The following is a 12,273-nucleotide window of genomic DNA, read 5'->3' on the forward strand; positions in this document are numbered from 1 at the left end:
TCTTCTCTAAGCTGTATTCCTCACACAATTTGGAGTTTACTGTACTAACATTATCTCGCTCCATACAAAGTGGCATATTCCACACACTTTCATGTATCACATCAGGGATTCCTAAAAATACGTCAGCTCATTTGGCAATAGTGAAAAGTTCATAACTCTGACTTGCCTATCAACCAAAACACAGGTTTCAACCACTTGGTTCATTGTCTGGTGACAATATTAATTGAAACAGAGATTATAATTTTTCCAGAATTGAAAAAAAACAGCCTAAAAACCTTCCTTCCACCCATTTGAGTTTTCTTATTTCAGTTTAGAACAGGAAGAGACTCTCTCTTTCTCTCTCTGGCTACCCATCCCATAGGATGATGATGGTTCTTTTCAGTCAGTTAGTGGGGTTTATACCTCCTTCCTCAGAAAGGAACAGCGTGTGTGTGAGTGGATTTTAGGTGAGTAGGGGGTTGCACAGGTCCAGACCCACCCTCTCGACATCCCCTCCCAGATCCAGTGGCATGGTGGGGTCCAAGACGGCTGGGGGAAGTTCTGTTGCAGTGAGTGGCCAGGCCAAGCTTCGATGCAAGGGATGTCCTTTCCGCGCTTCACGGCACATGTTTACTAGATGGCCGTTGACCCTACGAGAGGGTTCATCCGCCCTTTGACAGGTCTTGTTTTTCGTCCTGCAGGGTGTCTAGTCACCTTTCTCACCAGGCAAGCCTGGTGGGGGAGCCGGTTTAGTCGCTGACCACCCGACCATGCGACAGGTAGTACTGGGTTACATGATACCAGTAGCACTCAGACGAGTGACCTGACAGGAAGAGACTACAACACAACTGAAATGATCATAGATCAATAACTCAACTTACATTTATACAGAGTCTCTGATGTAGTAAAATATCTTCACAAGAAGACAATCAAGCTAAATTTGACAACCAACCAATGAAATGGAAATTAAGCATTAGGCTTCCAAGGCAGAAGGGGTTACGGGGGAATTCCGGAGCCTGAATGAGATAACTAAAGACACAGCTGCCAAAGGTGGAGGAAGGAGACTGGCAACAGGCAAGAAGGAGTCACAGGGTTTCCAAGGAAAATCGAGCTGTGAGAATACAAATAGTTGGTGCATGACTACCTGATTTATCTATCTAAAGGGGCACATCTGAAGCATTTAAACCTTTTATATCAAGGAAACCTGGCAATGCCATCATATCATCATTATGACACCCACTGAACCTGCAGTATCTGCACTTTACATCAGAGTATACAATAAACTTCGTAGAGACAATGATATCTTTAATTACTGAAGCTGTCAACCTATTTATTGTCCCTTTATTGCTTAAAATTTTAGATTATTCTTGTACTGATCACGCTTTAAGCAGTTAAGCATAATATCACAAGATTTATTAAACTAATGCAGCATAGCCACTGTTAGTATTATGGTTGAGATTTGAAGATTAAGTAATTCTCAGTTCAGTAAAGTAATGCACTTTATGTAAAACACATATGCGATGTTTCCTGCTCTATCCACAGTAAGAGCACTGGACAGCTTTTATATTATATCCCTTGCACAGTTTGTTTTGACATAAATGTACACAAGATTGTGAGGCAGGATTCAGATTTTGTTCCCAGCACTTAGCTCATGCAAGTTATCAGCAGCCTTTTGTAGTTTCTAAAAATTCAGCTGAGACCCTTACAAGTAACAGCTGAAATTGAAGCCTGATTCAAAATCAAATTTCTTCTTTGTGGCTGTATCCGTGCATAAGTTAATAACTTGGAAGAATGCTAAGATATGTATCTCTGTTTATCTGCATCTTACTGTATTTCTGTGTAAGGCCGAGCCCTGTCTATTTGTATCTCCTTGTGTGTCAAATCCTTGCAGGAATGTATCCATCTGTCTACATGTTTAGTTGTCCATGTATCTCTGTGTGTTTCCAACCCTATGAGTGAATCCACACGTCTCTGTACGTTACCTAGTGCCCGCCTCTGTGTGATTGCATCTATGTGTGTGCATGCATTCTGAGCATCTGTGAGGTTAGCTGTGTGTGGCAGTAGTACGTGTCCACATATTTACATGGGAGATGAATCTATTGTTTTACTGCTAAATGGATCATGGGACATGAGGAGGACGCTGAAACAGGAGATCAGCTGTGACTATGCTAAATGGTGGAGCCAACTAGTCTCTTCCTGCTCCCATTTTCGGGGTGGGAGTGTGTGTGTGTGTGTGTGTGTGTGTGTGTGTCCGCCCGCCCTCTGGGCGCATCTTTGTGTGTTGGCCAAGATTTCTCACTTGAGTATATATGCATGAGGAAACTTTTTCACATAAACTCTCACCTTCATTCCCTGACATCCATCAGCCTATTTTCACAACGTTAGAAGATCAATCTCAATTAGTACATTTGTTATGAAAGAATGTATAAATTATACAACCTTGAGATTTGCTTGCTCACAGGTGGCCACAAAGCAAGAAACCCAAAAGAAAAAAAAGGATTAAAAATAAAAATAAAAATAAAAGGCCAACACTCGATGCACAAGAGAAAGAAAGTAAAAACATACGAATCATGCAAACAATTGAAGCAAACAACAGTGTTCGGATTTCTTAGCTTTTTGACTACCAGGAAGCTGTCAGTGTGAAGTTTGTACATCTGTTCTTTGACCGCATGGATTTCTTCTGGGTGCTTTCGTTTCCAACCACATCACAATGACGTGCAGGTTGATAGGCTAGTTGGCCAGTATCAATTGCCCCTTGTGTGTACGTGAGTGATAGCATTGAGAGGGAATGGATGGAAATGTGGGGCAGAATAAAATGGCATTAATGTAAGCGAATGTTCGATGGTCAGCTCGACACAATGAGCTGAAGAACCTGCTTCTGTACCATGGGACCTTATAGCGTTGGACTCCGTGGGCTGGGATCTGCTCAAGCAGGCTCCCTTCAACCTCATGGCTGTGGTGAACATCTACTTTTGCCTCTGTCAGCCGCACTGTTTGTTTTGAACATGTGTTTGTGGCTGAAGCAGACAAAAATTGTGCCTCAGTGTGAAAAGCTTGCCACTGGATATCACTGTATGTAACCAGGCATCTCCTTACGTCCAAACATCAGAAGCAAGAGAAATAAAAAGGAAAATTATGTACTTAGTTATCCACTTGATAATACAGCAACAATTCACAACCAGAGTTATTGTGAATTACCAGAGAAGAGTAACTTTGTTCCTCTGCACGCAAGACGAGGTTTAAAGGAACAGTTATTCACTACATTTGCACTGATTTGCTTTTATGAAAAGCCTCTCTCCTGAGAAGAGAGAAAAATAGCCAGAATGGATATTAGCCACCAGTATCCAGCCTTGCATAGGCAGTGAAATAGTTAGCATGCACCAGCTGTGGTGTGCTCCTCATCAACATATTCAAAATAAGATATCCTCAGCCTGGATCTGACAACAGGCAAACGAGACACGAGAGTCCTCACACTCAGCACAGAACACAAAACTCAGGGCGCATGGCTGAGGACTTGTAAATATGACTCGACTCATGGTTCAGGACAGGAGGCTAGAGAGGTGCAGGTGGGTACGTGTCGGTCGGGGTGTGGAAATGGATAAGGTTCGAGGCGTGGCTTGGGAGATACAACTTAGTTCACATAGCAGACAATGTACCACTCAGGCATACAAATAGGGTTAAATGGTTTAGGACACAAGGCTAGAGACACACAACTCAGAATGTGAAATACGTCAGCAGAGACAGGCAGGTTACATCCAGCTGCTTGAGGTAAACAGCCTGGAACATGAAAAGCTCCAGAAACATGCCGGGGCTCAAAACATGCAACTCAGGACATTCAGATGGGTAGATAAGGCTCAAGCATAAATCCTGGGACATTAGATGGAGACACAAGGTTTGAGATGTGTGACTTGAGACAGATGAATGTGAGACACAAAACAGGTCAGGATAAACAGATGGGGACCCAAGTCTTGAGATATATGGTTCAAAGCCCACAGCTGAAGACACATGGATTGGGATTTTTGACTTGAGAAATATAACTCAGGACATGTAGCTCTGTTCTTTATACAGTGAACTATCCTATAGTCATGTAGGATCTTGATAAAACCCAATTCAGGTTAAAGAAAAGCCATGCAATCTCATGGCTCAAGTCACATGGTAAAAGGCTCAGGAGCATGTGCCTCATGATGCGTGGTACGGGGTACAAGAATGAGAATAAAAGGCTTAATGCCCATAGATCAGGACACATGGTTTGGAGCACACAGAACTGTCTTGGGACATGTGACTTAAGGCAGACAGCTGGAGGGGTGCAGACCAAGGGAAAAATTAGACAGCATTCTAATTCAAGAATAATCCGGATAAATGTATTAACTTATCCAAAAGTTTGTTCTGTGAATTGGGCAATAGTAGCCAACAGCATTCTAAGGAAACTAAAAACAATGCTAAATGTGTGGCTCAAAGGACAGTGTTGGAGAAGACTGGGTTTAATTCATGGGACATTGGCACTTGTTTTGGGAAAGAAGTCTGGTCCCAATGGCACAGGCCCCAGCTGAACCATGCTGGGACCAGGGCCATGGTGAATTGCATAACTAGGTTGTGGATAGTCCTTTTAACTAAATAGTGGGGAGGGGGTTGAGGTTGAACCGCTTGGAAGAGTGTGGATGAAGTGAAAAGAAAAGAGAATACAGGAGAGGTTATGGAAGTCTCCAGAATAAAGAAAAAGACAAGATGTTGAGAAAAGGATAAGGAATTTAAAAACCAACCAAAGGCAACTAACAAAGCATAAAGGAGAGGAAATAGGGAATATGAAGGTAAGGTAGTTGTATAATATAACCTACTGTATAATATAGGACTACTTTATGTTGTGATAATACATTATATTGAGCATGCGTTATTAGGTGCATATGGATCTATATATATATGTGTGTTCAGTTCGGTTTTAGTTAGTAAAGAATCCTGTTGACTTAGCTTCTATCTCCAGCGTTTTTATTAATGATATTGTTGTGTTAACCGGCCACATATACAACAAATTGGCAACGAGGTTAATGAACCTACATCGTATCGGAACGCCACACTATAAGTGATAACGACACTAGGAAGAAGAGAGCAGGGCCGCGAATCCGAAAGGAAGCGGGAGACACAGTCAGAGCCGCAACACGTCCAGCTGAGACCACAGCCGGCGCTGACCTCAGGGGCTGAGGGGAGGGTCTGCCTGCCCCAGAAAGGAGATTTAAAAAAAGGAGCGACACACGCATCTAGTCAGAGTACCCTTGCGATGCTAGCAAAAAGAAAGGTCACGTGAGTCAAAAAGAAAACAAGGGACCGGGGCTAAATTAACAAGGGACCGAGGATAAATTCAGATAACAAAGATAAATTAACATAACAAGGATGGTGTTAATTGGAACCATTACAGCATTTGATAGTGGCATTGAAGACTGGGCAACTTAGGCTATGTCCACACTAGACCGGATAATTTTGAAAATGCTGTTTTGCGTAAAAACGATAGGTGTTTTTAAAAATATCTCCGTCCACATTCGAACGGATATTTGGGCGAATCTCCTCCTAATGAGCATGCGCAGGACACACAGAAAACAAGCGAAGGGGAAACAGTATACTTGGTGCGCGTTTGGCCAGTTACAGAGTAGAAAAACTTAAAAGGAATTGCTCTTGGCTCTCACTCAGGAGGACTTAAAACTTAAAAAAAACAAATACTGGAGCATATGGAGGTAACCGACAGGGAGTTCACGGACAGTATGACCTGGCTGACGACGAACATTGAAAAACTGACTAACTCTGTTGCATTAATAAAACACCTTGTTAAATGTATAAAACATGCCTGCATCAGTGTTATCTTGTATTTCCATACAATGTTACATTAGGCTGTTACACATCTATTGTCAGGGAAGTACTTGCATAAATAGGTAAACCACCTTCATACAAGCAAGGACAGAAAACAGGGCAAAGTGAGTATACTTATTTATTCAGTAAGCTATGGGTCGAAGTATTTGGTGAGTACATTTCTAACTCTTCTGGCTTCAGTCTCGTTGCCGTCTGTTCTGAAATTGTTAGGTTGTGTCGGGGTTGCGTTCACGAAAACAACGAAATGCTGTGCTGTTGCCATCTGTTCCGGCACGTCATGACAGCGTTTTTAAAAATATCTGTTTACTCCGTCCACACTGCTCTGCACAATCGGCATTTTCAAATTTACACATTCTGGAGGGTGTTTTAGAAAAATCTCCATTTTCGGGGGAGGAAAATGCCGTTTCAGTGTGGACGGACGGTCAAAACGAAGAGAAAAAGCTTCGGTTACGGATTTATCCGGTCTAGTGTGGACGTAGCCTCATATTGAAAGAATAGAGTTATATTGTGATGCTAACAATGTTAATGAAGAAAAGAAGGCCAGCGTCTTACTTAGTGTAATGGGCACGAAAACATACGGTCTGCTACAGAGATTGTTAACCCCTGAAAAGCCAGCTGACAAAACATTCAAGCAAACAGTAGATACTCTCCAACAGCATTTAAGCCCAAACAGCTGACCATGTGTATCATGCACTGCGAAACCACACAGAAGAAGCTCCTGTGTGAAAAAGACCTTACGTTCGAGAAAGTGCTAAATATCTCAATATCATTAGAAACAGCCGCATGAAGTGCTTCCGAGATAAACAAAAATCTCTGGAATATGCCACAAATAAAATGTCACTGAACAGAAATGAAGGAAAGAAATATTACCGTTGTGGGAACAGGTCACATGACCCTGATGATTGTTGGTTTAAAGATAAAAAAATGCAGAAACTGTGGCAAACAGGGCCACATTGGCAGAGTATGCAAAGCTAGTAAACAGCAGAAAAAGGACAAAATACAGAGAAACAAGAAACCCCAGAAAGGAAAATACAACAATGTGCACAAAATGAAAGAAAACAATGCTGATGAAAACTACTCAGACAAAAGTGAATTGTCTTGTCTGCAACTTCACAGTGTGAAAGAGACGGATGATTGAAGAGTAATATGGATCACTCCACAAGTGGCACGCGTGAGACGGAAAATGGAGTTGGACACAGACTCAGCTTTAACAGTAATCTCTGTACACGACTTCAATCGACTGTTTTATCACATACCTCTGAAATGAACTAAACTACTGCTAAAGACTTACACAGGACAGAAAGTGCGTCCAAAGGTAAAATTAATGTGACAGTGACCTACGGAGACAAAACACAGCAGCTGAACCTCTATGTACTGAAAAATGGAGGACCACCTTTGCTGGGACGTGAATGGCTCAGGAAAATCCAGTTGGATTGGCACACCATCAAGGCACTAGATGTGCCAGTAAAGGTGGGCAGCAAGGCTACATCTGAGAGACTGTCACAAATACTTGCTGACTCTGAAGAAGTGTTCATGAAAGGAATAGGAATACTTTAGGGCATGAAGGCAAAGATTGAGATTGAGGAAAATGCATGTCCAAAATTTTACAAAGCCAGGCCAGTGCCATATGCAATCCGTCCTACAGTAGAGGCAGAGCTGAAAAATCTGGAGCAGACTGGGGTCCTGTCAAAGGTGGATTGGAGTGAATGGGCCATGCCCACTTTTCCAATGATAAAGAAAACCTCCAGCACAAAACCAGGAAAACCAAGCAAGGTGCACATATGTGGTGACTTTAAAGTGACTGTTAACCCAGTTCTCCGCACAGTACAGTATCCCCTATCCCGTATTGAGGACATCTTTTCTTCCCTGTCAGGAGGTGAACATTTCACAATAATTGATTTGACCCAGGCTTACCTCCAAATGGAAATCGATGAAGCATCCAAGAAATACCTGACAATAAATGCACACAAAGGACTTTACCAGTACAACAGGTAAACATCAGCTCCTGCAAACCGGCAAAGGGCAATGGACCAGGTCCTGCAGGGGATTCCAGGGACTCAATGTTACCTGGATGTCATCTTGTAACTGGCAAAGGTAACAACGAACATCTTTCTAACCTAAAACAATTGCTCACTAGGTTACGAGAATATGGGCTCAGAGCTAATCGACAGAAATGTGAGTTTTTCAAAAAAGAAATTTCATACTGTGGGCATGTGATCAACAAGGTTGGCTTACACATGTCTCCAGACAAGATAGAAGCGGTGCTTAAGGCACCACCACCTGAAAATGTGTCTCAGCTGAGAGCATATCTTGGTCTAGTGAACTACTACCACAAGTTCTTGCCTATCCATAGTTCTACACCCACTAAGTAAATTATTACAGACAGGGACACAATGGAAGTGGACTGAGAGCTGTGAGAAAGCGCTTCAAGAAACTAAAAGGCTCATAATTTCAGAAGGGGTGCTCGCGCACTTTGACCCCTCTTTACCAATCCGACTGGCTTGTGATGCCTCATCCCATAAGAGAGGAGCTGTGTTATCGCACAAGTTTCCAGGTGGCTCCGAAAGACCAATAGCCTTTGCCTCAAGAACGCTAACTTCAGCTGAACGCAGCTACGCACAGATTGACAGAGAGGCCCTAAGCCTCGAGTTGGGAGTCTAGAAATTCAGTCACTACCTGTATGGCCAAAAGTTTACTCTGTTGACTGACCATCAGCCTCTCGTGTCAATCTTCAACCCAAGAAAAGGCGTTCCAGTGATGACAGCACAAAGGCTACAGCGATGGTCTCTTTTCTTAGGAGGTCACAGGTATGACATTGAACACAAGGGGACCAAGCAACATGGCAATGCAGATGGTTTGTCACGTTCACCAATGCCCACTTCCGAGGTAACTACGCAAATGGATTCAGCAGAGGTCTTTCACACAACAATAGTCGAACAATTACCAGTACCAAACAGCCTCATTGAAAGGGAAACACGCAATGACCCTATGTTGTCAAAAGTGTATGACATCACGGTAAAGGGATGACCAGAGGGTGGTAACACACTGTTTCCAGCCTTCTCGGTGAGGAAGGAGCAGTTGTCAGTGTGTCGGGGAACTCTAATGTGTGGTTCACGAGTTGTGATTCCTCCCAAGCTACTTACCAGAGTGCTGGAGGAACTGCACGAGGGGCCCCTGGGTACCATGAAGATGAAAAGTCTGCCCATGCCTATGTGTGGTGGCCAGGAATCGATAAACAGATTGAGGACTTGACCAAGAAATGCTCTGGATGTCAAAGGATCCAGAATACACCACCACAAGCCCCTCTCCATCCATGGGAGTGGCCCTCATCACCATGGCAACGAGTGTACATCCACTTTGCTGGACCATTCATGGACTCTATCTTTTTAGTCGCCATCGATGCACATTCCAAATGGCCAGAAGTCATCAAAATGAAGTCAACCACATCAGAAAAGACCATTACAGTTCTGAGGACCATGTTCACCAGGAATGGCATACCAAAACAAATCTGCACAATGGACAACAATCTGTTCTGAAGAATTCCAAAATTTTATGAAGAACAATGGAATCAAGCACTTTACATCTGCCCCTTGTCATCCATCCACAAATGGCTTGGCAGAAAGGTTTGTATAGACATTCAAGAAAGCCAACAAGACAATGGACAGCGAAAATCGACCACTGCAACACAAGATAGACAACCTCCTCCTTGCCTATCGAAATGCAGTACATGCAACCACTAATCAGACTCCAGCAATGATGTTTCTGAATAGGAACCTGAGGTCCCACATGGATCTTCTCAAACCAGATGTATGGCGTGATGTGGAGAACAGACAGTTCAAACACTTGAATGCTAAGTCAACACGGAGGTTCAGTGTGGGACAGTCAGTTCTTGCACGTGATTACCGGACTGAAAAGTGGCAGCTGGGTACAATTTCCACCATAGGCGGGCCACTGGTGTATAGAGTACAGGTGGGAGAGAACGTATGGAGACATCATGTGGACCAAATGCTGGGTGCTCAGGTGAAAAACTCAACACCTTGCCCGGACTCTCCTGACATAGAAATACGTCATGTGGATCAAGTCCTGAATGCTCAGGTGAAAAACACAACAACACCTTGCCCTGACTCCCCAGACATAGAAACAAACACTCCTGATGTGATCACATCAGCCTCATCCACAGATAAGCCTGTCATCAGTGCTGAGGACCCACCTGATGTACCTGTGGAGACTAATTCCCCAAATCAAACATTTCAGGGCAGACGTTACCCAGAGAGGCAAAGAAGACCCCACCCCCCTGCCGAGACTTGTTATAATTATTGTAATAATAATATTATTATATTACTTTATTATAATTTGATATTATTAAGTTACTAAGTAAAAAATTGGTAAGTGTTGTATGTTAAGGGTACACATATTTGTTTAGTGTAGTGCCCCCAGTAAAAAAAAACAGTTGATACACTATTAAAATAAAAGGGGAGGAGTGTACCGTATAACCTACTGTAAAATATAGGACTACTTTATGTTGTGATAATACATCGTATTGAGCATGTGCTACCAGGTGCGTATGGATCTGTATATATGTGTGTTCAGTTCTGTTTTAGTTAGTAAAGAACCCTGTTGATTTAGCTTCCGTCTCCAGTGTTTTTATTAATGACATTGTTGTGTAAACCAGCCACAGACACAACAGTAACCAATAGTATAAAGAATACTAAAGGCCACTGCCATCAGTTAAGATTTTAGATGTTCGAGTCTATTATTAAGGATGAGATTTCGGGGTATTTGGAGAAACATGATCAAATGGACCAGTCAGCATGGATTCCTCAAAGGGAAGACTTGCCTGGCAAATCTATTGGAATTCTTTGGAGGAATAACAAGCAGGGTAGGCAAAGAGGAGTCAGTGGATGTTGTGTACTCTTGGGTTTTCAGAAGACCTTTGACAAAGTCCCACACGAATGATATTACAGGAGAGAAACTCACATGGTTAGAAGATTAGTTGACAGAAAAAAGGCAATGATTGGGAATAAAGGGGGCCTTTTCTGGTTGGCTGCCAGTGACAAGTGGTGTTCCTCAGGGGTCAGTGTTGGGTCTGCTGTTTTTGACAGTATATGTTAATGGTCTGGATGATGGAATTGATGGCTTTGTGCTCAAGCTTTCAGATGTTACAAAGATAGGTGGAGGGGATGGTAGTGTTGGGGAAGCAGAGAATCTGCAAAAGGACTTGGACAGATTAAGAGAATGGGCAAATGAAAATAGCAGGTGAAATACAGTGTAGGGAATTGTTTGGTCATGCACCTCGGCAATGGAATAAAGGTTCAGATTACTTTCTAAATGGGGAGCAAATTCAGAAATCAGAGGTATAAATGGACTTGGGAGTCCTCGTGTAGAATTCCCTAAAGGTTATCTTGCAGGTGGAATCGGTAGTAAAGAAGGCAAATGCAACCTTAGCATTCACTTTGACTGTACACACTAGGAGTTTAGAAGAATGAGGGGAGGTCTCAGTGAAATCTGTCGAATATTAGATAGCCTAGATAAAGCGGAGATGCAGAGGATGCTTCCACTAGGACCAGAGGTTTCAGCCTCAGAATACAAAGACGTTGCTGTAGAACAGAGATGAGGAGGAATACCTTTAGCCAGCTGGTGGTGAATTTATTGAGCTCAGCTGCTGAGGCCAAGTTATTGGGCACATTTAAAACGGAAGTTGATAGGTTCTTCAGGGTGCAAAACGTTATGGGGAAAAGGCAGGAGAATGAGGTTAAGAGGGAAAATAAATCAGCCGTGAACAAATAGCAGAGCAAACTCTGTGGGCCAAATGGCTTAATTCTGCTCCTGTGTCTTATGGATAAAACATCTAAGTGTGCTCTGTAATCACTTGGAATAAAACACAAGTTTTTATCGAGACCAACCTGTAATAATTGGGTAAGATTGAGGTCCTGGACCACTGGCCCCTATGTCAGCTGGATTTGCTAGACTCGACTTCATATCTTCCAGTCCTCCAGCTAGCGATGCCATGGTGGAATACTCTGTATTCTGGAAAAATAAGGAAAGGTGGTTTATAACTTCCCACGCAAACATTTTGTTCATCCATGTATTGCAATGAACAAGTTTACAGTGACACTACACATGGTATGTAGTCACCAAAGATCTGGATACATTGGATCACAATAAACCTGCAAAGCATGAGAAAGGAATACAGGTTGATGTTAGTTAAATCCACACAGAACAGCATGGAACACTGACTGCCTCAGGGATAAAGATCAGACACCTAAAAGGGTTTGCTGCAGAAATGGCAGGTGATCTTGTGATGATCTTCCAAGTTGTCTAGAGTCTGAAATTGTCACAACAGAGTGCAAGGCAAGAAATGTAAATGGCAGAAACAAAAACAGGGAATAGTGGACCAATTAGCCTGACATCTGTTGTCAATGAAATGATTGTATCAAC

General features: G+C 42.7%; 1 protein-coding gene across 2 annotated transcripts in view; it reads right to left on the reverse strand.

Annotated features, from left to right (window-relative positions):
* pax5 (paired box 5) overlaps positions 1–12,273 on the reverse strand; it is a 250,032-nt gene that overhangs the window by 99,461 nt on the left and 138,298 nt on the right. For both annotated transcript variants that reach the window (XM_063069223.1, XM_063069222.1), the window contains one exon: positions 11,739–11,862. In XM_063069223.1, the coding sequence (XP_062925293.1) occupies positions 11,739–11,862 (124 nt within the window). The remainder of the gene's footprint in view (positions 1–11,738; positions 11,863–12,273) is intronic.

The sequence above is a fragment of the Mobula hypostoma genome, chromosome 16 (assembly GCF_963921235.1).
Source record: "Mobula hypostoma chromosome 16, sMobHyp1.1, whole genome shotgun sequence".
Taxonomy (NCBI): domain Eukaryota; kingdom Metazoa; phylum Chordata; class Chondrichthyes; order Myliobatiformes; family Myliobatidae; genus Mobula; species Mobula hypostoma.